The sequence below is a fragment of the Dipodomys spectabilis genome, unplaced genomic scaffold (assembly GCF_019054845.1).
Source record: "Dipodomys spectabilis isolate Male_0828 unplaced genomic scaffold, ASM1905484v1 ptg000385l, whole genome shotgun sequence".
NCBI classification, from domain to species: Eukaryota; Metazoa; Chordata; class Mammalia; order Rodentia; family Heteromyidae; genus Dipodomys; species Dipodomys spectabilis.
In genome coordinates this window covers 268,211-294,880 of record NW_024871062.1, presented here as the reverse complement: position 1 = coordinate 294,880, position 26,670 = coordinate 268,211, and the positions used below count along the sequence as shown (strand labels likewise).

General features: G+C 54.8%; 4 protein-coding genes across 6 annotated transcripts in view; 2 read left to right on the top strand and 2 right to left on the bottom strand.

Moving 5' to 3' along the window:
* Pole (DNA polymerase epsilon, catalytic subunit) overlaps positions 1-200 on the bottom strand; it is a 47,169-nt gene extending 46,969 nt beyond the window's left edge. The window contains exon 1 of the mRNA XM_042667248.1: positions 122-200. Within this exon, the coding sequence (XP_042523182.1) occupies positions 122-183 (62 nt within the window). The 5' untranslated portion in view covers positions 184-200. The remainder of the gene's footprint in view (positions 1-121) is intronic.
* A 378-nt stretch (positions 201-578) lies between these two features.
* On the top strand, positions 579-26,468 carry Pxmp2 (peroxisomal membrane protein 2). 2 transcript variants are annotated; one of them, XM_042667260.1, is made up of 6 exons: positions 579-757; positions 4,612-4,725; positions 7,428-7,590; positions 9,017-9,023; positions 12,108-12,115; positions 26,180-26,468. In XM_042667260.1, the coding sequence occupies exons 1-6, from the start codon at positions 636-638 to the stop codon at positions 26,369-26,371; spliced, it is 606 nt and encodes a 201-aa protein (XP_042523194.1). In that variant the 5' UTR covers positions 579-635; the 3' UTR covers positions 26,372-26,468. The 2 variants fall into 2 exon arrangements, with proteins under 2 accessions (XP_042523194.1, XP_042523195.1); XM_042667261.1 differs by lacking the exons at positions 12,108-12,115; positions 26,180-26,468 and adding an exon at positions 11,363-11,661 and having other exon boundaries at positions 583-757; positions 9,017-9,136.
* On the top strand, positions 13,776-25,319 carry Pgam5 (PGAM family member 5, mitochondrial serine/threonine protein phosphatase). Of its 2 annotated transcripts, none has more exons than XM_042667259.1 (6): positions 13,776-13,936; positions 16,064-16,242; positions 21,284-21,409; positions 21,501-21,589; positions 21,688-21,818; positions 24,297-25,319. In XM_042667259.1, exons 1-6 carry the CDS (start codon positions 13,785-13,787, stop codon positions 24,445-24,447), a joined length of 828 nt encoding a protein of 275 aa, XP_042523193.1. In that variant the 5' UTR covers positions 13,776-13,784; the 3' UTR covers positions 24,448-25,319. The 2 variants fall into 2 exon arrangements, with proteins under 2 accessions (XP_042523193.1, XP_042523192.1); XM_042667258.1 differs by having other exon boundaries at positions 21,685-21,818.
* Positions 25,398-26,670, bottom strand: part of Ankle2 (ankyrin repeat and LEM domain containing 2) — a 31,388-nt gene continuing 30,115 nt past the window's right edge. The window contains exon 13 of the mRNA XM_042667254.1: positions 25,398-26,669. Within this exon, the coding sequence (XP_042523188.1) occupies positions 26,495-26,669 (175 nt within the window). The 3' untranslated portion in view covers positions 25,398-26,494. The remainder of the gene's footprint in view (position 26,670) is intronic.

Sequence of the window (26,670 nt, the reverse complement as noted above, 5' to 3'; positions counted from 1 at the left end):
GCAAAGGTGGCCGCGGCCAGGGGAGGCTCGGGAGGACGACGGAGGACCCCGCCCGCGAGCGCTGGGAGACGCAGCACGGGCCCGGCCCGCAGAGCAGAGGGAGCCCGGCACCCGCTCTCACCGGCTGGCCTCGCCGTCGCCGTCCGGCTCCGCGCGCCGCCGCGCGCTGTTCCTCAGGACCATGGCACCGCGACCGCACCGGCCCGGCTCCGAGAAAATTTGGCGCGCTCCCACCTACTCTCGCGAGAGACTGGAAACGTCATCCAATCAGGAGGCGCTGGGCGCACAGCCCGCTCCAATCGGCGCGAGGCTGCGGGGCGCGTGGGGGCGGCCGGCCCGAGCTGGGCTGACGCGAGCTCCCGCGCGCCCGGCGGCCCCGCCCCCTGAGGCCCCGCCCCGCCCCGCCTTCGCACTGCCCAATCAGCGAGCCCGCTCCGGGGGGCGGCCCTCCAGGGACCGGGGAGAATGTGCGGCGCGGCGCTGCCCGCCCGGCGGGGTGGCTCCGGGGCCGCGCTGCGGGCCGCGGCGGGGCTGGAAATGTCAGGCCGTCCCCGCCCCGCGCCCCGCGCCCCGCGCCCCGGGCCCTGCGCCCGCCGCGGGGTCGGAGTCCAGAGCGGCTCCGGGAAGCGACGGCGATGGCACCGGCGGCGTCTCGGCTGCGGGCCGAGGCCGCGCTCGGGGCGCTCCCGCGGCGCGCGCTCGCCCGGTACCTGCTGCTTCTGCGGCGGTACCCGGTGCTCACCAAGGCGGCCAGCAGGTGGGCGCGCGCCGGGCGGAGGGCGGGAGGCGGGGACCCCAGGGCCAAGCCGCGCACTCCGCCGCGCCCGAAGCCCCGCGTGGACTCCGCGGCCCCCCCGTCCCGCGTGGGCACCCCGGCCCCGCGCCCCCCGTCCCGCGTGGACTCCGCGGCCCCCCGTCCCGCGTGGACTCCGCGGCCCCCCCCCGTCCCGCGTGGGCACCCCGGCCCCGCGCCCCCCGTCCCGCGTGGACTCCGCGGCCCCGCGCCCCCCCGTCCCGCGTGGGCACCCCGGCCCCGCGCCCCCCGTCCCGCGTGGGCACCCCGGCCCCGCGCCCCCCCCGTCCCGCGTGGGCACCCCGGCCCCGCGCCCCCCGTCCCGCGTGGACTCCGCGGCCCCCCCCGTCCCGCGTGGGCACCCCGGCCCCGCGCCCCCCGTCCCGCGTGGACTCCGCGGCCCCCCGTCCCGCGTGGACTCCGCGGCCCCCCGTCCCGTGTGGGCACCCCGGCCCCGCGCCCCCCCGTCCCGCGTGGACTCCGCGGCCCCCCCGTCCCGCGTGGACTCCGCGGCCCCCCGTCCCGTGTGGGCACCCCGGCCCCGCGCCCCCCGTCCCGCGTGGACACCCCGGCCCCGCGCCCCCCCCCCTCCCACGTGGACTCCGCAGCCCCGCACACCCCCCCTTCCAGACCAGGGTGGACTTGGTGTCCTTTCCCAGCGGTGCAGGGCCCCTGGGACGCCCGCACACGGGAGCTGCCAGCACGGACACCAAGGCCCTGCTGCCCCCATGGCTGGCTCCGGTTTAGTTTCCGGTTCCAGAAGGCTCTATGGGAGTTACAGTGCGACTCGTGGTCCTCCCCTCGGTCAGTCACTCACACACACACACACACACACACACACACACACACACACACACGCTGGTCCGAGCTCCTCTAACTCGGTCAGTCACCCCGGCCGGTCCTCCCCTCGGTCGGTCAGTCACCCCGGGACGGTCCTCCCCTCGGTCAGTCAGTCGCCCGGGCCAATCCTCCCCTCGGTCAGTCAGTCGCCCGGGGCCAGTCCTCCCATACACACACACACACACACACACACACACACACACACACACACACACACACAGGCCAGGCCATTCCTCCCGTGTCAGGCCGTTCCTCCCGTGTACACACACACACACACACACACCCAGGCTGGTCCGAGCTCCTCTAACTCAGTCAGTCAGTTGCCCCGGGACAGTCCTCCCCTCGGTCAGTCAGTCGCCCCAGGGCCGGTCCTCTGTCTTGGTCAGTCACCCCGGCTGGCCCTCCCCTCAGTCGTCAGTCACCCCGGCTGGTTCTCCCCTCGGTCAGTCAGTCACCCTGGGCCATTCCTCCTGCTCAGTCAGGTACCTTGGGCCGGTCCTCTGGCTCGGTCAGTCACACACACACGCTGGTCCTCCCCTCGGTCAGTCAGGCACCCCGGGACAGTCCTCCCCTCGGTCAGTCAGTCGCCCCGGGCCAGTCCTCTGGCTCGGTCAGTCACACACACACGCTGGTCCTCCCCTCGGTCAGTCAGGCACCCCGGGCCGGTCTTCCCACTGATTTGACTTTTCTGAGAATGCTTTCTGTGTGCTGAGCACACCACTGTGGTCCACATAGGGGCTAGAGCCTGTCACGCAGAGGCCATCCTAGACGAGAATCAGATGACAGTATGACATTGACTGTTGTCTCCCCCAGAGACAACCTTGAACAGCCTGCAGATGAGTGAAGCAATAGCTGGAGGGTGAGAGGGCACAGCAGGTTCAAAGGTTCTAAGGGATGAACTAGCACATTTTGGAGAAACTGGGAAAGGATGGCCTTTGAGAAAGAAGCAGCTAAGGATCATTTCAAGAGGGTCCTTATATTCTATTACTAAAAACCTTGGATTTTATAGTATTTTTTTTCTTTGCCAGTCCTGGGCTTGAACTCAGGGCCTGGGCACTGTTCCTGAGCGTCTTATGCTCAAGGCTAGCACTCTGCTACTTGAGCCACAACACCACTTCCAGCTTTTCTGTGTATGTGGTGCTGAGGAATCAAACCTAGGGCTCCATGCATTCTAGGTAAGCGCTCTACCACTATACCACATTCCCAGCCCCAGATTTTATAGTTTTCAAACCTAGCCTGGGAGGGAACAACTGGACCCATCCCTGCTCTAACTAAAAACCTTACTGTGGCAGTGTCCTTCACACAGTTTTAATACAGAGATTGCCTGGAACCATGTGCCCTATTGGAAACATTTTGTTAATCATACTACAAATAATCTAGATTTTCCAGTTTTTTGTTTTTCGTAACTATTTCCCTGGAAACCAGGAACTAAGCTTTTATGAAGTGATAAAACTGATTAGCTACAGCAGATCCAGTCTCTGCTGCTAACCGGCTCTGTGAAGTATGTATTAGTTTGTCTTTTGGCTGTGGCATGATGTGCTCCTCAGGGCCCAATTAGGGTTGCTTTAGTCATTCTATGGGAAGAAGATAGATGAATGAGGCACTGAAGATAAGAGCCTGCTTCGGTTAATTACAGCCACACCTGTGCCAAGACTGGAAGGCTTGCATCCAAAGCCTACCTTGGAATTCTAGGTTCTGCAGTTGGGAATAAAGAGCAAGGTTGGACACAACTACTAGAGTACAGTTTATGGCAAAGGAGAAAAATTCAAGGCCATTGTAAACCCCAAGAGGAATGTGGTCACTTACCATTCAGACTTGACCCAGCCGGCTTGGGTGCCGGCCTCTCCTGAGAGCACTGTGAGAGGTCACTTTGGGAAGACCTCACTTCTTGGGTTCTGTAAATGGAGTACTCCAGGGAATAAGAGAAATGTATCAAGAATTGTCATGGCTGCTGGATGCTGGTGGCTCATGCCTGTCATCCTATCTACTCAGGCGACTGAGAGCTGAGTATCACGGTTCAAAGCCCGCCAAGGCAGGAATGTCTGTGAGACTCTTATCTCCAATAAACCACCAGAAAACCGGAAATGGTGCTGGTAGAGTGCTTCCTTTGAGCTGAAGAGCTCAAGGACAGGGTCCAGGTCCAGAGTTCAAGCCCCATGAACAACCAAAGAGAAAAGAAAAAAAAAATGAGGTGATGGCTGGGTGCCAGCGATTCACAGCAATATCAGTGGATTACAGTGGTGCCAGCTCAATAGCTGTAATCCTAGCTACTCAGGACGTTGATATGAAGATCACAGTTTGAAGTCAGCTAAGTAGATTCCAGTTTTTTTTTCCTGTACTTATCTATGTGAGTTTACTTTTTATTAATTATTATTATTGCTGCTGGTCCTGGGGCTTGAACCCAGGGCCTGAGCACTGTCCCTGAGCCTCTTTGTGCTCAAGGTTAGTGCTCTACCACTTGAGCCACAGCTCCACTTCTGGCTTTTTCTGAGTAGTTTATTGGCAATAAGAGTCTCACAGACTTTCCTGCTTGAGCTGGCTTTGAACCTTGATCCTCAGATCTCAGCCTCCTGAGTAGCTAGGATTACAGGTGTGAGTGCTGCCACCTGGCATGTGAGTTTGTTTCTGTACAGTTTTATTACATGTGCATACATATCCATACCATAGTCAAAGCACAGAACAATGTCATTGTAAGAATTTTGTTGTCCTTTTAGAACCACACACCTTTCTGATGCCCCAAAGGGTAGCATTCTGTAGGATGGCAGTAGCTCAGCAAGGGAAATTTTACTGTGTTAGTGTGTGTGCATGTGTTGCTGTTTGATGTTTCTACCTTCTGATGTGGGGGCTTCCCATGGCAGCTGCTTTCATGAAGATTCATCCCACCAACCCTCAACCTCAGAGCAACCCTGCTAATTCCAGGCACAGTGTGCACCTCTCCCACTGCCTGCTACTGACACGTGATTGCTTTCTGTCCACAGCGGCATTTTGTCAGCACTTGGGAATCTCTTGGCCCAGATGATTGAGAAGAAGCAGAGGAAAAAAAACTCTCAAAATCTAGATGTCTGTGGGCCTCTCAGATATGCAGTTTATGGGTGAGTGCCACAGAGGGACTGGCTGCCCACAGCAACTGACAACAACAAAGCCAGGCTCCTGACACCAACGTTTTGGAATAATCTTACTTGGATTTTTTTCAAAATCATTGAAGTAGCCTGCATAGCTGCAGTCCTGGCTGCTCAGGAGAGGACTGGAGTTTGAGACCCTATATGAAATGTAAAATACAAACAAAAGGGTTGGGGTATGGCTGAGTGGTGTGTCAGAGGGGGAGTGTTGAAGTAATCATCGTAAGAAAAAAGTCAGTTTTTTTTTTTTTTTTGTTTTTTGGGTCCGGTTGTGGGGCCTGAACTCTGGGCCTGGGCGCTGTCCCTCAGCTCTTCAGCTCAAGGCTAGCGCTCTACCACTTGAGCCACAGTGCCACTTCCGGCTTTTTTCTTTTTGCTTATGTGGTGCTGAGGAATCGAACTCAGGGCCTCAGGCTTGCAAGGTCTTTCTTTCTTTCTTTCTTTCCTTCCTTCCTTCCTTCTTTCTTTCTTTTTGGGGCTTGAGCTCAGCATGGGCCCTGTCTCTGGGCTTATTTGCTAAAGTCTAGTGCTATAACACTTTGAGCCACAGCTCTACTTCTGGTGTTTTCCCTGGCAGCCTTTGAACTCCAATCCTCAGATCTCAGCCTCCTGAGCAGCTAGGATTACAGGTGTAGGCCATTAGCACCTGGCATTGTAGTTTCCATTTTGAATGAGGTCTGAGGGCAGATGACTTACCTGAACCTACAATCCGATTTCAGGAATGAGAGACCTTGCAAGAGTCTCACTGGACTCACAGAAGGGGAAAAGCAGCTCAGATAGGGCTAATTAGATTCTGTTATTTTTCACCGTGTAAATATTCAGAAAACTAATATATCCTGAAAAGCATCACTTTCCAAACTACTTTCTGAATTCCAAAGGCAAAGTGATTCAGGATTTATTTTACTTTGTTAGTATGAGACTGGGTCTTGCTATATTACTCAGGCCCCAAATTTCTGCGTTCAAGCAATCTTCCTGTTTCAGCCTCCAGAGACCTAGGACTATGTATATGCACTCAGCTATTTTTATCAACACTCACACAAACACATGCATGTACGCATGCACACATTCATTCTAGGGACTACAGTGAATTTTTTTTATTAGTCCCTAGAGTGAATTTATTTTATCTTACCTTACTTTTGGTTGTGGGGCTTGAGCTCAGGACCTGGGTGCTGTCCCTGTGTTCTTTGCTCAAGTCTAGCACTCTATCATTTTGAGCCACAACTCCATTTCTGGTTTCTGAGTGGTTAATTGGTAATAAGAGTCTCATGGGACTGGGCACTGGTGGCTCATGCCTATAATCCTAGCTACTCAGGAGGCTGAGATCTGAGGATCGAGGTTCAGAGCCAGCCTGGGCAGGAAAGTCCATGAGACTCTTATCTCTAATTAGCCACCAGAAAAGAGGAAGTGGGGTTGTGCCTTAAGTGGTAGAGCACTTGCCTTAAGCTGAAGAGCACAGGGACAGCTCCTAAGCCCAACGTTCCAGTCCCAAGACCACCACCAAAAAAGAGTCTCATGGGGACTTTTCTGCTTGGGCTGGCTTTGAACTGCAATCTTCAGATCTCAGCCTCCTGAGTAGGTAGGATTACAGGTGTGAGCCATCGGTGCCTGGCTTAGAATGAATTTTTTTTTTTTGTCCTGGGGCCTGAATTCTGGGCCTGGGCGCTGTCCCTCAGCTCTTCAGCTCCAGGCTAGCACTCTACCTCTTGAGCTACAGCGCCACTTCTGGCTTTTTCTACTTATGTGGTTCTGAGGAATCAAACCCAGGGCCTTGCATACAAGGCAAGCACTCTGCCACTGAGCCACCTTCCCAGCCCTAGAATGAATTTTTTGTAATCATTAATTTAGATGCCTTTTTTGTATCTGCAAACATGCTGACTGGAGTTACTGTCTCTAATGCATCTAAAGCCGTGTCCTATGCCAGCGGTGTTCAGTGCCCTTAGATGGCAGCCTTACCCACCACATAGTCTTCCCTTTGCCCAAGACTTGGCTCTCTCCCCACAGACCATATAACTCCCAACAGCAGAGCAGCAAGGCCTATCAGAGAACCTGCTAGACTTTCCATATCAGGATTTAAATTCACTCAGTGCATTCCCTACAGCACTGCTTTTTGGAGCTTGGGTCTCCCGAGCTCTCTCCTCTGCGGGTGCACTCTGGAATTTCAGAGCTCCGCCCCAGAGTCACCCTGGCCCGCTTGATTAAAAGCTTGAAACGCAGAGGCACGTCCATTTCTTTATCATTGATTGCTTCTAGGGCCAGAGCCTGTCTAGGGACAGACAGACAGCAATGGACAGACAGACAAGACATGATGATGCTTGCCTTCCAGGGGATGAAAAGGGGGTATATACCCAGATAGATTTGACTGTGCTGTGCAGACCACCAAACAGAGGGAACATGTATGCCACAGCAGGCATGCACACGCACAGCTCTGCCAGCAGCAGGTATGGAGAGCTGGCCACACACATGGAGTAGGGGCCGCAGGGGGCACAGAACCTTAGGGAGGGAGGGAGGGGCTTCGTTCTGTTGAGGCTAAAACAATGGCTGACCCAATTATTTTCCAGAAAGTACATATATGTAGGCCTGTGGTTCTCTGAGCAGGGTTTAGGACCAGGATTGGCTCTTGGGATGAAGCTGGACCAGAGGGAACCAGCCTGGCTCTCACTCACCGTGGGTCTCAGGTTCTTTGTGACAGGACCACTGAGCCACTACTTCTACCTCTTCATGGAACACTGGATCCCTCCCGAGGTGCCTCTGGCCACGGTCAAGAGGCTCCTGCTAGACCGTCTGCTCTTCGCACCAGCCTTCCTGATGCTGTTCTTCCTCTTCATGAACCTGCTGGAGGTGGGTCCTGGCCTTGTGCTGGGTGAAGTTTCCACTGTGGCTCTGAGAGCTAATGTTCCAGGCAGGACTTCTGGGAGTCCTGGGAGCTTTTTACTGCTTTCAACCTAAAGTTTTACAGTCTCTCTTAAAAAGGTAGGAGACAAACCTTAGCAATATTAGCATTATTTAGTTTCCCTCAGTAGAAATCACAAGCATCTTGATTCCAAATCTCAGTTCCTATAGATTTCTTGGAGCATTAGACAAGTGCATTACTACATCTTGTCACTGGTGTTCTGACAGAGCAGCACATGTATTGTACCATAGGATTGTTTCCAAATATTCTGATAATTGGTTCCTTTGTAGTTCTGTATGCTTTGTTGTATCTTATAAAACCTGATTGGCTTCACCAAGTTCTGAAGCAACCCATAGTACAAAAATTTAAGACTCCTTTATGATACTTCAGAAATCTTTCAGTGAGAACATAATTTGTGTCTTTTCTTTTTTGGGGGGGAGGGAGGTCCAGTCGTGGGGCCTGAACTCTGGACGCTGCCCCTCAGCTCTTCAGCTCAAGGCTAGTGCTCTACCACTTGAGCCACAGCACCACTTCCAGGTTTTTCTGCTATGTGGTGCCGAGAATTGAACCCAGGGCCTCATGCATGCAAGGCAAGCGCTCTACCATGAAGCCACCTTCCCAGCCCCTGTGTCTTTTCTTTTTCCACCCCCTCTCCCTCCTTCGCCTCCTCCCTCCTCCTCCTCCTCCTCTTCTGCTTCTTCTATTCTTCCTCCTCGTCCTCCTCCTTCTCCTCTGCTGTGGAGCTTGAACTCAGGGCCTGGGTGCTGTCCCTGAACTCTTATGCTCAAGACTAGTGCTGTACCACTTAAAAGCGCCACTTCCCCGTTTTTTGGTGGTTAATTGGAGATAAGATTGTCATGGACTTTCCTGTCCAGGCTGGCTTTGAACCACAATCCTCACATCTCAGCCTCCTGAGTATCTAGGATTACAGGTGTGAGCCACCAGTACTGGTTTTTAAAGTTTTTTGTTTTGTTTTTTTTGTCATTCATGAGGCTTGAACCCAGGGCCTGGGTGCTATCGCTAAGCTTTTTTGCTCGAGGCTAGTGTTCTACCACTTTGAGCCACAGCTCTACTTCCTCAATTTGTGAATCTTTATAACATTGGATATCATTTGCTTATCGGCTACGTGTATTTCTTTTATCTGCTTTTCTTATTTTTATTAAGGTTTTATTTTTTTTTACATGTGTATTTACATGTGTTAAGAGTCCTAGGCTGGGTGCCAGTGGTTCATACCTGTAATGCTAGGTACTCAGATCCTAGCTACTGAGATCAGAGGATCCTGGTTTGAAGTTGGCTAGGGCAGACAAATCCAAGAGTCTCTTCCAGCTGAAGTAGAAAGCAGGTCACTGGTTCTCACAGCTGCCCCATTTACAGGGGAAGGGTGCTGATACCTTCGCTGCCCGGGTGAAGAGTGGCTTCTGGCCTGCGCTTCGGATGAACTGGAGGGTGTGGACACCCGTGCAGTTTATTAACATCAACTACGTACCTCTGCAGGTAAGGACGGCCTTGTTTCCCACAGCCTTGCTGGGCTTTCCTTTGGCAGGCTGTAGTTTCTCTCAAGCCTTGCTTTCGATAAAATTCCGATTCCTGGTCCAGCCCTGCACAGTGTCCAGTACCCTAACACTTGCGCTGTAGATTTGGAGCTAAGCAGTCAGCCCCATCCATTCATTTAGCAATTTCTGGGGCTTTCTGGTAATGGAAACATTCTGGGTGATTTGAGCTCAGAAACTGTAGTAAGCAAGCTGGAAGAGTAGAGCAGGGTGAGGCCTGACAGAGCAGTTCCTCTTGAGGAACTTGGAGCACAGGGGTACTGGTAGAGAGCGGCAGGCCTGTGTGTCTGGGCTCGATTTGGACGGTGGAGAACAGTGCTGCAGAGGCTGCACAGCAGCTGCCCTCTCGCCAGGCTATACCTATCGGCGTCCCCTAGACACCCAACTCAAGGGAAAAGGGCTCACAGATCAAGGCTTCCTCCTCTTCCCAGTGTTGGCTAGGGAACTCACTGGAGTTGTGCTTGGACACCAGGAGTTTTGCCAAGTTCAAAATCCAGAAGAAGGAAAGTCAGCTACATTTTTGCACAGTGCAGAGGGGAAAGGCAGGTGCCCTCATCAGGCCGCCCTGGGAACACTTCTCTGGAGGGAGCTACCCTGCTGAGGACCTGGTTGGATGGGGGAATGAGGTGGCAGGCCACTCCCCAGCCCACATAAACCATACTCCATGTACACACTCAAAACACATACACTGCACACAAACTACCTACACATGCCACATCCACCACACACTTACATTCATACCACTTAGCGCTATATGTGCACACATTCCTGTACATATAGAGCACACACATTCATGTGTCATCACATCATACATCCTAAGCAGCAGCAGAAAACCAGGGAACATAGTGCCTGACAAAGGGCTGGTCAGGCATAGTGGAAGCTGTGGGAAACTCAAGCAGAACAGAAGTGTGAGCCCAGTGACCTTATCAGCACCCTTCCTGAGAACATGTCATCACTAGATGGGTTGAAGCCAGATTCTTCAAATGGAGTGGGTTGGAGGGACACAAGAAATCACAAATCTAGCTAGGCACTGTGGTGTACACCTGCAGTCCAGGATCTTGGGAGGCTGAGACAGGAGAATCATGAAGTTGAGGTCATTCTGGGCTCCATCGTGAGACCATTTCAAGACATAAGGAGATGGGGAAAGGAAATTGGGAGAATGAGGAAGGGGAGACAAGAAGTGCATCAGTCACAGGGTCTCTGGACTGGACTGAGGGGTCGGTGCAGAGGCAGGGAGGAACAGAAGAAGGGCTGGGGTGGAGAGGCACTTTGAAGCTCAAGAGGCACAAGTGCTCAAAGAGGCGTTCACAGAATACTGCTCATTGTGGGACAGGTGGACACACATCTGAAAAAGGAGTTCCCTGGAGCCACCCTGTGGACCAGGAGCTTCCCTGACCTGAGCATGCAGTTTTCCTTAGCTTAGGGCCTTCCCTTGTGACAGAAAAGGCACTCCAGTGGGCATGGAACAGGGCAGCCATCCGTTTGTTCTGAGTCTGAGGAGTGGAGGTAGGCTGGTTAGTTGAGGGGGATAAAGAGGGGTAGTAAAGAGGTCAGGAGAGTAAGTTGATTGGTGAGAGGATTCTGGGCAGAGGGAGCCAGTCAGAGGGTTGATTTGCTCCTGGCATAGGCCTGCAGCTGGTTCACCTGTCCTCAGTCTCTGGGGAGGTAGAGATAGGAGGCAGGAGTTTTTAGAGTGCAGCCGCAGGACCTTATAGAGAGGAATCAGAGGCTTTCAGGAGTTCTGAGCCAACACAGAAGAGAATTTAGGGCTCCCAGCGTATGGAGGGGTGCAGAGGCCAGAAAACAGGGGAAGAGACATTGTGCAGCAGTATTCACGGAACAGCTACTGTGTGCTCCACTGCTCTAGACCTGTGATTAGCAAGGGAGACATGGAGCTACCTGCCAGGGATAGGACAGACAGCACCTGATAAAGGTGACAGGGGTTAAAACAAGTGCCCTGGGGCCAGAGCAGAAGACAGGTCATGTGAGAGGCAGGCAGGGGAGCAGGGACAGGCTGGGTACCATGTGGGTTTTACACAGTGGCGTGCCCCAGGGAGGGAGCAGTCCCAAGCTTAAGTGTTCAGTAAAAGAGCAGTACAACTCCTTTTTTCTGGTTTCTTGGGTAAGGTCAGGCCTTCTGCTTACCACGCCCCACCTGTTCTCTTGGCAGTTCCGAGTGCTCTTTGCCAACCTGGCAGCTTTGTTCTGGTATGCCTACCTGGCCTCTCTGAGGAAGTGACTTCACATGCACTATGGACAGAGACCTGGGGGAATCACCTGCTGGGGGGGGGGGGGGCTTCACCTAATTCTAAATCCTGATTCAAGACCCTTCAGAATCACAGGAGGAGAAACAAATGTCAATGTCAGCACGTGGTGCTTTAGAAAGGCAGCAGCTGACTTGGAAAGCAGAAGGACTTCAGCTGTCACCTTCAACCAGATGAGGGTCACAATAAAGGGTGATGCAGCTGCTTCCATGGTGGTTGTGACTTCTTAAAACATTTGCTGTTTTGGGAGAAATGCAAAGCCAGGTTTTTATTCTTTTATGTTAAAATATATACAAAGGGAAGCTTACAACTTAAGCGCAGTTAGCAGTATGCATTACCATCAGTATTGCGCAATTGTCACTGGCCACTCATTTACGTTAAACCCCAACCCTGTTCCTTCTGATCTGACAGCCACCCCTTACACTTTGTCTATGAATTCGAGGCCAGGAAACCCCTAAGAGTGGATACACATCCTTTATGACCAGCTTATTTTACTTAGTATGAAATACGACATGGTTTAAATGTGTCCCCTGGAAAACTGCAGCGTGATCCTCGTTGCAGGGATATTTAGAAGTGGGGTCTTGGGCAGTTGCTCAGGAGGCAGAGATCAGGATAATCGTTCAAGGCCAGCCCTGGGGAAAAGTTGGCAAGACACCCGTGTTAACCAACCGCTGGGCACAGTGTCGAGTCTGTTCTGGTAGGTGTGCAAGAAGTGTAAGTAGGTGAGTCATACCCAGGCCGGCTTGGGCGTAAACCTGAAGCCCTGTCAGGAGGAGGGGCCCGGCTCATACCACCAAACCCGAGTCCTTCCGGAGGGCGTCTGTCCCTCCTCGAAAGGCTGCAGAGGCCGGCAGCGCCAGCTGAATGGATGTCTACTGTGTGTCAGCGGTGCGGGCCGGGTCCCCGCCGGGCCGAGCCCCCGCCGGGCCGAGCCGGGTCCCCGCCGGGCTGAGCCGGGTCCCCGCCGGGCCGAGCCCCCGCCGGGCTGAGCCGGGTCCCCCGCCGGGCCGAGCCCCCCGCCGGGCTGAGCCGGGTCCCCGCCGGGCTGAGCCGGGTCCCCGCCGGGCCGAGCCCCCGCCGGGCTGAGCCGGGTCCCCGCCGGGCTGAGCCCCCGCCGGGCTGAGCCCCCCGCCGGGCGGAGCCCCCCGCCGGGCCGAGCCGGGTCCACCGCCGGGCCGAGCCCCCCCCCGGGCTGAGCCGGGTCCCCGCCGGGCCGAGCCCCCCCCCCGGGCTGAGCCGGGTCCCCGCCGGGCCGAGCCGGGTCCCCGCCGGGCCCGAGCCCCCCGCCGGGCTGAGCCGGGTCCCCGCCGGGCCGAGCCGGGTCCCCGCCGGGGCCGAGCCCCCCGCCGGGCTGAGCCCCCCCCCCCGGGCTGAGCCGGGTCCCCCGCCGGGCCGAGCCCCCCCCCCGGGCTGAGCCGGGTCCCACGCCGGGCCGAGCCGGGTCCCCCGCCGGGCTGAGCCCCCGCCGGGCTGAGCCGGGTCCCCGCCGGGCCGAGCCGGGGTCCCCCGCCGGGCCGAGCCCCCGCCGGGCTGAGCCGGGTCCCCGCCGGCTGAGCCGAGCCCACCGCCGGGCTGAGCCCCCACCCCCCGGGCTGAGCCGGGTCCCCCCCCGTGGCTGAGCCCCCCCCCGGGCTGAGCCGGGTCCCCCGCCGGGCTGAGCCCCCCCCCCCGGGCTGAGCCGGGTCCCCGCCGGGCCGAGCCCCCGCCGGGCCGAGCCGGGTCCCCCGCCGGGCTGAGCCCCCCGCCGGGCTGAGCCGGGTCCCCGCCGGGCCGAGCCGGGTCCCCGCCGGGCTGAGCCGGGTCCCCGCCGGGCCGAGCCCCCGCCGGGCCGAGCCGGGTCCCCGCCGGGCCGAGCCCCCGCCGGGCTGAGCCGGGTCCCCCGCCGGGCCCGAGCCCCCCGCCGGGCCGAGCCCCCCGCCGGGCCGAGCCGCGCCCAGGCCGCGCTTCCCCCCGCCTCCCGCGCCTCCCCGCGGGCCCCGCGCACCCCCGTCCTCGGGCGGGGACATTGTGAGCGCACAGCGGGGCGCGGCCTGGCGCCTCGGGCCGGGCGCGCGCCCGGCGAGGCAGCGGCCCGGAGGCTCCGCAGACGGGGCGCGGGCCCAGGAGCGGCCACCCTGGCTCCACGAGGCGAAGTCCCGCCCGCAGGACCCCGCGCGGCCGCCGCCCGCGCCCGCGCCCGCGCCCGCGCCCGCCGCCGAGCTCCCAGCGGCCCTCGCGGCCCGCACGCCCCGGGGGCGGGGCTTCCGCCGGCCGAGCGCGCGTGCGCGGAAGTATGTCCCTCGCCGCGCGCCGTCCCGCCGCGGGCCGTCCTTCCGCGCGCGGGGCGGCATGGCGTTCCGGCAGGCTCTGCAGCTCGCGGCCTGCGGGCTGGCCGGGGGCTCGGCCGCCGTGCTCTTCTCGGCGGTCGCGGTGGGCGAGCCGCCGGCCTGGGCCGGGAGCGCGCGGGCGAGGCCCGGCGTCTGGGACCCGAACTGGGACAGGTAGGCGGCCGGGGGGGCGGGCAGAGGGGGGGCGGGGGAGGGGCGGGGGGGGCGGGCGGAGGGGGGGCGGGGGAGGGGCGGGGGGGGCGGGCGGAGGGGGGGCGGGGGAGGGGCGGGGGGGGCGGGCGGAGGGGGGGCGGAGGGGGGAGAGAGGGCGGGGGGGCGGGCGGGGGAGGGGCGGGGGAGGGGCGGGGGGGCGGGCGGAGGGGGCGGGGGCCGGAGGGCGGAGGGAGGGGCGGGGGAGGGGCGGGCGAGGGGCGGAGGGGGGCGGGGGAGGGGCGGGGGGGCGGAGGAGGGGCGGGGGCGGAGGGAGGGTGGAGGGGGTGGGGGGCGGGGGCGGAGGGAGGGCGGGGGAGGGGCGGAGGGGGGCGGGGGAGGGGCGGGGGGCGGAGGGAGGGCGGAGGGGGTGGGGGGGCGGGGGCGGGGGGACGGAGGAGGGCGGGGGGGCGGAGGGGGGGGAGAGAGGGCGGGGGGGGGCGGGGGAGGGGCGGGCGAGGGGGCGGAGGGGGGGGCGGGGGCGGGGGAGCGGAGGGGGGCGGGGGGCGGAGGTGGGGCGGGGGCGGGGGGGCGGAGGGGGGGAGAGAGGGCGGGGGGCCGTGGGGACGGAGGGGGGCGGGGGAGGGCGGGGGGGCGGGGGGCCGGAGGGGGGGGGAGAGCGGAGGGGGGACGGAGGGGGGTGGGGGAGGGCGGGGGGGCGGGGGCGGAGGGGGGGAGAGAGGGCGGGGGGACGGAGGAGGGCGGGGGGGGCGGAGGGGGGAGAGAGGGCGGGGGGGGCGGGCGAGGGGACGGAGGGGGGCGGGGGAGGGGCGGAGGGAGGGCGGGGGAGGGGCGGAGGGGGCGGGGGAGGGGCGGGGGCGGAGGAAGGGAGGGGGGCGGGGGGGGGGCGGGGGAGGGCGGGGGGGCTGGGGGCCGGAGGGGGGGGAGAGCGGAGGGGGGACGGAGGGGGGTGGGGGAGGGCGGGGGGCGGGGGGCGGAGAGAGAGGGCGGGGGGACGGAGGGGGGTGGGGGGGGGACTCCAGACCGAGGCCGATCCCTCCCCCCCCCCCCCCCCCCCCCCCCCCCCCCCCCCCCCCCCCCCGCCCCGTCGGGTCGGCCGTGGGCCTTGAACTCGGCCCCGCAGCGCCGCCTCCGGGGTCCGCACGCGCCGTCACCAGCGGGGCCGGCTCTGCTGCCGGTGTCCGGCTTTTTCTTTTTCTGGGCCGTTCCTGGGGCTTGAACTCGGGGCCCGGGCGCTGCCCCTCGCCGCCTGCCCGGCCCGATGTGGCCGTGGCCGCCCGGTCCGGGCTCCTCTCCGGTGCCCGCACCGGTGCCGGCCGGTGCCTCGGTTGGGGCTTGTTTTGCTCATGGCTTCTCCCCCACGGTGGCGCTCAAGAGCTTGAGGCAGGAGGATCCGGGGTTCAAGCCCAGCTTGGGCTGCAGAGTGAGTTTGAGAAGCCTTGGCTGTCAGGAGAACAAAAACACAACAATATAGTGCACTAAACTTGAGGCCCTTTGGAGGAAAATACTTTTGAGGCCAGAAAATTGGCGTGAAGTGAAGTCCTGCTTTACCGATTTAAACTTATGATCCAAGCATTGTCTGGATTTGTGGCAGGAAAGATGGAGGATCTTAAGTCCTTTGGAGAAGGTCTCATGGCAGATAGGATTGATCAACCACGAGAAAGGGACTCAGGAGGGAATGCCTTTTCTTGTGGCCACTTGTCCAGGCTAGAAGTGCCCAGAGCTTTACGTGGTGAAGCTCTGGCCTCTCTCTCGAGTCTGTGGCTTTCTTTTTTTGTCTGTAGCTTCCAAACGTTCTCTGGTGTCTGGCCTCAGTCCTGTCAACCTTGGCTTTGGTGTGCAATTGGCCCTTCTAAACCGCTATCATCACCTTAGTGCTCTCTACACTTTCCTCTTCCACCAGTATGAATGAATTTTAACAGGTTTGATTTGTGTTGTTCCCTAACTCACACAGTTAACCTTTAGTAGCTTCAGTTCCATGAGCCCCAGCCAGTGCCGGGGCACTGTAGAGTGTGCGGTGGAGTGCAACTGTGCTCTTAGCGATGGCTTCTCCAGGTTGAGAATACTGGTCCTGGTTTTTCCCGGTCCTCCCAGATACTGAAAGGCATGCCATCTTATCTTTCCCATTAGGCGAGAACCACTTTCTCTAATCAACCTGAGAAAGAGGAATGTGGAATCTGGAGAAGAAGAACTAGCGTCCAGGCTAGACCATTACAAAGCCAAGGCCACAAGGCACATCTTCCTCATCAGGCATTCCCAGTACCATGTGGATGGCTCCATGGAAAAGGACCGGACTCTGACCCCCCTGGGTATGTGCTGGGCCTTGGATCCTGCTGACTCCTTGTTTGGCCCCAAATGTGCTTAGGGCACTGACTCTCCCCAAACCCATGCTGGCCTAGGCACCAATGGATCAAGCATATAATCGTAGCTACTCAGGAAGCTGAGATCTGGGGATGGAGGTTGGAAGTTAGCCGAGGCAAATCTGTGAGACTCTTACCTCTAATTAACCAGCAGAAAATCTAGAAGTGGAGGTGTTGCTCAAGTGGGAAAGTACCATTAATGAACGGATAAAGCTGAGCCAGAGTGAGAAGCCCTGAGTTCAAGCCCCAGTGCTGGCACAACAACAACAGAAACTCAGGTAGGAAAGTCAGAAGAGCCTTATCTTCAGTCAGCCACCAAAAGCTGGAAATGGTAGGGCACTGGTGGCTCACTCATGTAATGCTAGCTACTCAGGAAGCTGAGGTTTGAGGATCTCAGTTAGAAGTCAGTCTGGGCAGGAAAGTTCTCCATGAGATTCTTATCCCTAATCAACCGTCAAAATCTTGGAAGTGGAGCTACAGCTCAAGAGGTAGAGCACTAGCCTTGAGTGAAAATAAGCTAAGGGATAGTGCCCAGGCCTAGGCCCTAAGTTCAAGTCCCAGTGCCAGCACCAAAAAAAAACAACCCCAAAATAAAAACACTTCCCTGTGTTTGGGGGTCATCAGCCCATACCTGGATGTTGTCATTGTCAGTAAATATGCTTTGCGACAGTAGGTGCACACCACACGTGGTTGAATTTCAATAACCTTTTTTTTTTTTTTTTTGGTTGTGGGGCTTGAACTCTGGGCCTGGGCGCTGTCCCTCAGCTCTTCAGCTCAAGGCAAGAGCTCTACAGCTTGAGCCACAGGGCCACTTCCGGTTTTCTAGTGGTTTATTGGAGATAAGAGTTTCATGAACTTTCCTGCCCAGGCTGGCTTTGAACCGTGATCCTCAGATCTCAGCCTCCTGAGTAGCTAGGATACAGGCGTGAGCCACTGGCGCCCGGCTTCAATAACTTTTTTTGTACTACACATTTTTTTTTTTTTTATTAGCATCAACTAGTTATGCAGGGGATTTCTTTTGTTACTGTTTGCTGGTCTTGGGCTTGAACTTGGCCTGGGCACTGTCCTTGAACTTCTTTGTGTTCAAGGCTAACACTATCACTTGAGCCACAGTGTCACTTCTGGTGTTTTCTGAGTAGTTTATTGGAGGTAAGTCTCACCAACTTTTCTGCCTGAGCTGCCTCTGAATTGTGATCCTCAGATCTCAGCCTCCTGAGTAGCGAGGGTTACAGACATGAGCCCCACGCTCAGCTGGGGGTTTCATTTTGAGATGTCCATATATACTTACAAGATAACTTGATCAGAGTCAAATTTCAAACAAGTTTCAACAAGCTTCATTCTTTTTTTTTTCCAAAGGTACATAAAATATTTTGATACTCACTCTCCTACTCTCCTGTACCCTCTCCTCTCCCCTCTACTAGTATGCACACACTGAGCAGAATCTATTTTACATTGTGTGTGTGTGTAAACTTGTTCACAGAGGCTTCCCTGGTATTTCACACATGCATACATACTATTTTAACCAGAGTGACCACTTACTCCCACTCCCCGCCCCCCAGCCCCTTTCAGTGAGTTTTGTTTGCTGTCCTCCTTTACAATGGGTTTCAGTATCATTTACCCTCTAACATCTCTGTCCCGTCTCCTCATCTTGTAAACTTGTTCTGTCTCCCTTTACCTGTCTTGTCTACGTATGTATACATTTCCCTGTGAATGTGTATATGTGCTTATCTTTTAGGTTTAGCGTGCACACAGGAGAGAAAACACGTAACCTTTGTTCTGGCTTGAATCTGGCTTGCTTCACTCCCATGCATTTCTCTGTAATTTCCTGTATTCTTTCTTGGTTCTGAACAGTTAATGTTCTATTTAGGATGTGTTTTGGAGTGGTTCTTTTCTGGTCTGTTAGGTGACTTAAAGGCCTCCTGTTCCTAATGGCTACTTTCTCAAGATTTGGGAAATTTTCTCATTTATTGGATATGCTTTCCGTCGCTTTAGTGTGCACTTATTCTTCTGTGCCCATGACTCTTAGGTTGATCTTTTAACAATGTCTCACAGGTTTTGAAGGTTACACTTGTACTTCTTAATGTTTTCCCTATTTCTTTTTTTCTTTTTCTTTTTGCCAGTCCTGGGGCTTTAACTGAAGGCCTAGGCACTGTTCCTGAGCTGCTTTTGCTCAAGGCTGGCAGTGTACCACTTGAGCCACAGCTCCTCTTCTGGCTTTTCTGTTGGTTAATTGGTGATAAGAATCTCATGGACTTTCATGTCCAGGCTGGCTTTGAACCATGATTTTCAGATCTCAACCTCCTTAGTGTAGTTAGGATTATATTTGTGAGCTGCCAATACCCAGCTTGAGGAAATTTATTTATTTTTTGCCAGTCTTGGGCACTGTGCCTGAGCTGCTTTTGCTCTCTACTGTTTGAGCCACAGCACCACTTCTGTTTTTTCCTGTTTATGTGGTACTGAGGAATCGAACCCAGGGCTTCATGCATGCTAGGCAAGCACTCTACCACTAAGCCACATTCCCAGCCTTTTTTTTTTTTTTCCCAGTCCTAGGGCTTGACTCAGTGCCTGGGCACTGTCCTTGAGCTGCTTTTGCTCAAGGCCAGCGCTCTACCACTAGAGCCACAGTTCCACTTATGGCCTTTTCTGTTTATATGGTACTGAGGAATTGAACCCAGGGCTTTATGCATGCTATGCAAGCACTCTACCACTAAGCCATATTCTCATCCCTTAACTATTCTTAATATATCCACCTTTGCCAGGCGCCAGTGGTTCATGCCTTTATTCCTAGCTACTCAGGAGACTCAAATCTGAAGATTGCTGTTGAAAGCCAGCCCAGGAAGGGAAGGCTGTGAGACTCTTAACTCTAATTAACAAGCAGAAAACTAGAAGTTGAGCTGTGGCTCAAGTGCTAGAGTGCTGGCCTTGAGCTGAAGAGCTCACAGAAATTGCCCAGGCCCAGAGTTCAAGCCACACGACCAACACAAAGGGAGGGTGGGGATATATTCACATAATCACCTTACCAAGATCTGATAACATCTTCAACTTTTTCTGCTTTACTGGAGAGACTTGCCAGAGCTTTATATTTGACTTAAATAGTGAGTGAGGTTATCATTTTCAGAGTTTCAGGGTTTTTTTTGTTTTTTTTTCTGTCAGTTGTGGGACTTGAACTCTGGGCCTAGGCACTGTCCCTGCACTCTTCAGCTCAAGATGAGTGCTCTACCACTTGAGCCACAGTACCACTTCCGGTTTTTTTTTTTTTGGGGTCCGGTCGTGGGGCCTGAACTCTGGGCCTGGGCGCTGTCCCTCAGCTCTTCAGCTCAAGGCTAGCGCTCGACCACTTGAGCCACAGCGCCACTTCCAGCTTTTTTTCTTTTTGCTTATGTGGTGCTGAGGAATTGAACCCAGGGCCTCAGGCACGCAAGGCAAGCGCTCTACCACTGAGCCACCTTCCCAGCCCCCCACTTCTGGTTTTCTAGTGGTTTATTAGGCATAAGAGTCCCATGGACTTTCCTGCCCGGGCTGGCTCTGAACCATGATCCTCAGGTCTCAGCCTCCTGAATAGTTAGGATGACAGGCGTGAGCCACCAGTGCCTGCTGTTTTTTTGTTTTTTTAACCTCAACTCTTTATTTGTATTGGGGTTTTGCAGTTGTTTATATCCTCCGAATTCCTTCAGTTTCTATGCACGCCCCCATTCACTGATCATGCTTTTCTTCCTTCCCCATCTGGTAGTGGTAGTAACGATTCAACCCCAGGCCTTACCCGTGTGAGACAGGCAGGCTCCAGCCTCCTCATTGGTCATTGTAATCATGCTTCTGGGTTCTTTGGGCTTTCTTCTTCACTGGTCTTAGCATCTATTACTGTGAAGTTGTTGACCCTTGGAATGTATGATGCTTTGTTTTATTGTTTTTTGTTTTTTTTTAAACTGCCAGTCGTGGTGCCTGAACTCTGGGCCTGGGCGCTGTCCCTCAGCTCTTCAGCTCAAGGCTAGTGCTCTGCCACTTGAGCCACAGTGCCACTTTCGGTTTTCTGGTGGTTTATTGGAGATAAGAGTCTCACGGACTTACCTGCCTGGGCTGGCTTTGAACTGTGATCTTCAGATCTCAGCCTCCTGAGTAGCTAGGATTACAGGCGTGAGCCACTGGTGCCTGTCTTGGCTTTTTCTTTTGTTCTTGAGTTGAGAACTTTAGGATGGCTTTGTGGCCAAGCATTCACCCACATACTGAGATTATAAGGCCTCAAAACACTAGCTGGCTTTTCCTGTATTTCGTGACGTTTTCTCTATTTGAATGAGACATTTACTTTTTGTGCAGATATTCAAATATTTGATGGCAAGAGTTTCCAAGTAGCTTCCAAGCTACTCTGCTGCCTGGAAGAACTTCTGTTCCTGTACATAAACAGGAAGTAGAGAATACACATGGCCACCACCTCAGAAAATGATGTCATGGGGCATTTTCTTTTTTTTTTCTTTTTTTTGGATCCGGTCATGGGGCCTGAACTCTGGGCCTGGGCACTGTCCCTCAGCTCTTCAGCTCAAGGCTAACACTCTACCACTTGAGCCACAGCGCCACTTCCGGCTTTTTTTTTTTTTTTTCTGATTATGTGGTGGTGAGGAATCGAACCCAGGTCCTCATTCATGCAAGACAAGCGCTCTACCACTGAGCCACCTTCCCAGCCCTGTCATGGGGCATTTTCATCCAGTGCTAAAATATATCAGAGAGAAAGCCTGTGTTTGCAGTCAGTGTCTGCGTCTGCCCTTTGGTTCATTTAGTTGGTGTGTTTGGACATGTACAGAATGTAGGTGGCCCCAGCTCCACAGCTGGCAGGTTTCCAGATGACTTCTCTGTGAGGTTGAGGAGAATCTGCTCCCTGGGGCCCTGGGTCGGCCGAGGGCTCCTGAGGCAGGACCTTCACTGGCCTTTGCTCTCATTGCTGTGCAGTGTGCAGTGGAAGGCCCATGGGAGTGAGGTTCTCAAGTTGTTCTCCTTGCAGGCCGGGAACAGGCTGAACTTACCGGACTCCGACTTGCGAGCTTGGGGTTGAGGTTTAATAAAATTGTCCATTCCTCCATGACACGTGCTGTCGAGACCACAGACATCATCAGCAAGCACCTGCCAGGTGAGTGCTGGGTGCCAGTGGCAGGCAACTCGCCTAGCAAGGGCACGTTGGTTCTCAGACCCACCGCTGAGCCTGTCCCTGTCCCCCTCAGGTGTCTGCAGAGTCAGTACAGATCTGCTGCGGGAAGGCGCTCCCATCGAGCCCGACCCTCCTGTGTCTCACTGGAAGCCAGATGCTGTGGTAACAATGCTCCCCCACAGGCCTTAAGGTTGAGATATTGTCCTGCTGTCCTCAGCCACATCTTTCACACTGACCATCCTTTGCTCTGTTCCCAGCAGTATTATGAAGATGGAGCCCGGATTGAAGCTGCCTTCCGGAACTATATCCACCGGGCAGATGCCAAACAAGAAGAGGACAGCTACGAAATCTTCATATGTCATGCCAATGTCATTCGCTACATTGTGTGCAGGTAGGCACTGCCATGGACCTGCCCAGGAGGTGGAAGTCACATGCCCACAGGTCACTGGGGACAGAACGTGAATGTTGTGAACACTGTCATTCAGTGACTGATGTAGAAATGAAAACCCTCCACCTAGTGCCCTGATGCTGCTCCGTGGAGCAGCTTGTACCCTTCCTGGCCCTTGGATTCCTCCAGCTGGAGAGCTCCCGAGTCTCAGGACACTGGTGGGGCTCTGTCTGTTATGTGTAGAACATCTTTTTGTTGTCTCTGGTGTGCTTTCTTGAGCTCCTGGTGCCAAAAGGTCTTCTGGCAAGGCTTGTTGAGATGGTCCACATGCCCAACAGCTTTGTGCAAGGCAATGTGCAAAAATCATTTCCCTCACACTTGGATAGACAGCTTTTAGGATCCATTGGTAGCTTCTGCTGAGTTTGTTCACAGATTTTGAGGTGATGTCTCTCTCCATCCAGACAGTGTATGATGTTTCCCTTGTGGGTTTGGGGGTCTGTGACTGAGTTTACTGTTCAGAGTGCTCTGTTGGGGGCTTTTTTGGGGTCCTTTTTTTCAGTCTACCACAGAATGTTTTAGGCTCATGTTTTAGGTTGTATAAGACCAGCAGCTACACACTGCAGAGGGCTCTTGCTTGGTTCCCTCCTCCCTCCTGGGCCTCTTAGGAAAATACTTACTAGGGTTTCAGTAGCCAAGGGCTGCCTCTTACCAGATTACAAATAAGATTGCTAGTAACAGAAGAGCCCTAGTAGATGATGCTGCTTGAAGCTATGCACTTGGTCTCCACTCCTCAGGACCATCCATGACCCCACTGTCCATAATGGCTGCTCCCCTCAGGCATCGCATGGGGTCAGATGCTGTGGGAGCCCTGGCCTCCACATACTCCAATAAGAGCAAATTTCTTTAGGGTGGAATAGGTCTGGCTGTTTGCTGAGATCCATCTCATTTGTTCCGCTTAGCTTGTGAACAAACCATGACCTCTGTGCTTAAGTTGACACTTTTTTTTTTGGGTCCAGTTGTGGGGCCTGAACTCTGGGCCTGGGCGCTGTCCCTCAGCTCTTCAGCTCAAGGCTAGCGCTCTACCACTTGAGCCACAGTGCCACTTCCGGCTTTTTTCTTTTTGCTTATGTGGTGCTGAGGAATCGAACCCAGGGCCTCATGCATGCAAGGCAAGCACTCTACCACTGAGCCACCGTCCCAGCCCAAGTTGACACTCTTAACAGTGTCATGAGACCCGAAGCTTGTGCTGAAATACAGCCATGCTTACCTAAGTCGATAGAGCACTGTGAGGAGAGGCAGGGCTACCACTCAGGCTCATGATGCCCACTGCTGGTTTTGTTGAGGATTTGTGAGGTATAGTACTTGAGAGGAGACATTAAAAGGCAGCTTGAGCTGGATGCCAGTGGCTCAAGCCTGTAATCCTAGCTACTCAGGAGGGTGAGATCTGAGGATTGCAGTTCAAAGCCAGCCCGGACAAGGAAAGTCTGTGAGACTATCATCTCCAATAAAGCACTAGAAAACTGGAAGTGGCGCTGTGGCTCAAGCGGTAGAGCCCCTTGCCTTGAGCTGAAGAGCTGAGGGACAGCGCCCAAGCCCAGAGTTCAAGCTCCATGACCGACCAAAAAAATAAAAATAAAAGGCAGCTTGAGGGCACCAGGTAATCCTAGCTACTTTGGAGGCTGAGATCCCAGAAGTGCAGTTTTGTGACAAGCCCAGTAAAGTATGAGACTCATCTCGAATCACCAAAATAAAAGCCTGAAAGACCCACAGCAGGTAATGTTAGAGAGGCTGCTGGATCAAACTGGGTACAGCTCAAGGTTGCTTCTTAAAGCTGAAGACTTGTGCCAACATAGGCTAGGAATGTGGCTCATGGTAAAGTGCTTGCCTAGCATGCGTGAGACCCCGGGGTCAATTCTTCAGCACCACATAAGCAGAAAAATCCAGAAGTGCTGCTGTGGCTCAAGGGGTGGAGTGCTAGCCTTGAGCTGAAGAACTGAGGGGCAGCGCCCAGGCCCAGAGTTCAGGCCTCACGACTGAGAAAGAAAAATAAGTAAGAGCATGAAAATGCTCAGGATGTAGGTCACATTTCCGTCCAGGAAAAATTCTATTTTTTGTCGGTCGTGGGGCTTGAACTCTGGGCCTGGGCGCTGTCCCTCAGCTCTTCAGCTCAAGGCGAGCGCTCTACCACTTGAGCTACAGCGCCACTTCCGGTTTTCTGGTGGTTTATTGGAGATAGGAGTCTCGCGGTCTCTCCTGCCCGGGCTGGCTTTGAACTGCAATCCTCAGATCTCAGCCTCCTGAGTAGCTAGGATTACAGGCCTGAGCCACCAGAGCCTGGCTCAGGAAAAATTCTTGAATCTAATGAGAAACTGATCTAGCCCTGTGTTCAGCTTTCTCTTTATTACACTGGAAAAGCAGACATTGAATTGTATGTGATGCAGGCCTGCTCTTCCCACTACTGCCTTTTCTCTTCCTTCCCAGAGCCCTACAGTTTCCTCCGGAAGGTTGGCTCCGTCTGTCCCTCAACAATGGGAGCATCACTCACTTGGTGATTCGACCCAATGGTCGTGTTGCTCTCAGAGCTCTTGGGGACACAGGATTCATGCCCCCCGAGAAGATCACCCGGTCCTGAGGCTACCTGTGAGATCCTTTTCAAGTGGCATCCCGACTCGAGCCTTCTTTCCCTGTCCAGGCAGCACTACAGTGTCATTTTGTGTTTCAACGAAGAGGCTGGCAGGAAAGTACGCAAATGTCTCATGCTGTATTTGGGTGCTTATTTTTAGCCCACGCTAAAAAGGGAAACCATTCTGGCCAGTGGCTTCTCTACCCTATGTGCCCTTTCAGAACAACCCTGTGAAGTGTGGGGCAAAAAATTCTCAGGCAAAGGCAGGCTTGTTCTAGGGAGAGCTGGCTTCATTGAGATTTGCACTAAGGTCTTGACCACAGCTGCCCAGTAATCCCGGGTTTGATAGAAAGCCTGTCAGACAAGATGGCCTTTTGTTTCCACCTCATTTTGCTTCTTATACTCTTCATTTCTGAAAACTCTTGTCATTTAAGTATTTTTGATTTTCTTTACCTGGGGTCTTGGTATATATATGTGCAGGTAGACCTGAACCTTAAGGGAAGGAATAAAGCTGTGGAAAAGCTACGGCCTGCTCCTTTGAGAAGTCGTAGGTGGATAACTGTCCTGTAGGGTGTTTCCTGGAGCCAATAAAGTATCTTGGCCTGTGGGAGCATAGGGACTCACACTGTAACCCTAGCGCTTGGGAAGACAAGAGGATCTCAAACAGAAGTATCCAGGACTGAGCTTGCCACTGGCTTCTGTTAATCTTGTCGGTTAGAGTACTTAGAAATGACAAGTTTACCCCAAATGTTAAGAAAATCAATTTCTATATGGTAGAAATGCTCTCATAAGCATGTTCTATATCAGCAGAATTGGGATATTTGGGTGGCTCCATTTTCTTTGTAAATAACCATGTAATAAAGCTTCAGTGGTGTTTTTTATTTTGTTTGAAGAATTTGTTGTGACTATTGTAGAGAAAACAAGCGCATGCCATGCAGCTGACAAGTTGTGTCACTGCAGTCCTGTCTTTTGTCCCCAGGGCTGGCAGCACCGCCAGGTGTTCTGCTTGGAGGTCTTGCCACCAGTGGCCAGAGGACATCTTGTGTTTTGTCCCATGGTGGGCTTGTCACCTGCCTCAAAATCATTAAGGCAGGAGGAACAGGCTATGGCAGCTTGTAAGCACAAAGCTGAAGGCTTCTCACCTCTGACCTCAGGAGGCAGGGAGTTGCCCAGTCTGCACTGAGGGCATCCCATGCATGTCACAGCCCCAACAGCTGACCTAAGAAGCAGGCAGCATTTTAGGAACAAACCTTGATGTTCTCCTTGGGCTGTTTATAGGGAGGTGCAGGGGCACTCTGCACAGCACTGAGGCTGCAAATGGAAACTGGGACTTCACACAGGACTCAGGTGGGGGACACTGGGTCAACTGCCCTATCCATTCTCCCCAATCTGTCATGTTGATGACAGATGGTGCAAAGACAAAAAAGCTCAGAATCACCTGGACAGACTGACCAGTCTGGAGCAAGCAGCCATAGACCAGTAATTGAGCATTTTTTCAATTGCTTCGGCAACTCCATCCCCCCTCCATCCCCCCACCCCCCAAATACAATTCTGAAATTGAGTTTCTAGATACTCTCTGAAGTCATTGTCTGAATACTTGGTGACTACAACCTGCTTTGTTACGTAAGTTCCTTGTTAACATTTCTTGGCTGGTTCTTCTTCCAGTGGGCTTTGCATTCATGAGCTCCATGGGTAAGAGTAGGCTCTGGCCAAGTTCAGGGTGGGACTGCAGACAGGCAAGGCCTTGGCTGCCAGGACACCCCTGTTTGGATACACCGTGCCTGAGTGTGTGCTACCCACCCAGAAGGGGCCTGGCCTCAATAGGATGGAGAAGGTTCTTCCTCTGGGATTACCCATGCCCTCTGGTTTGCAACTGATGACAGGAGACTTCTCAAACGATACGTCAGACAGAAGGCCTTCGCACCAGGAATAAGCCAGGCACATTGTCACACCTGTGGTCCCAGCTACTTGAGGCGGAAGTAGGAAGATTGTTGGAGTTCTAGACCAACCAGGGCGACAGTCCTTTCTCAAAAAGAGAAATCTGCTAATCACTCACTCAGGTTAGTGTACTTTTGAAGGGCATTCCTCCCAAGCATGTAATCTCTCTCATCAGTAGTGTTTTAAGAGACACAGAGCCATGAGGTAACAATGCATTTACCAGAATAGGTATTCCCACGGTCTTGCAAATAGAATAGTCAACAGTGACTTCTAAAGCTTCAGAAAACTGCAGTC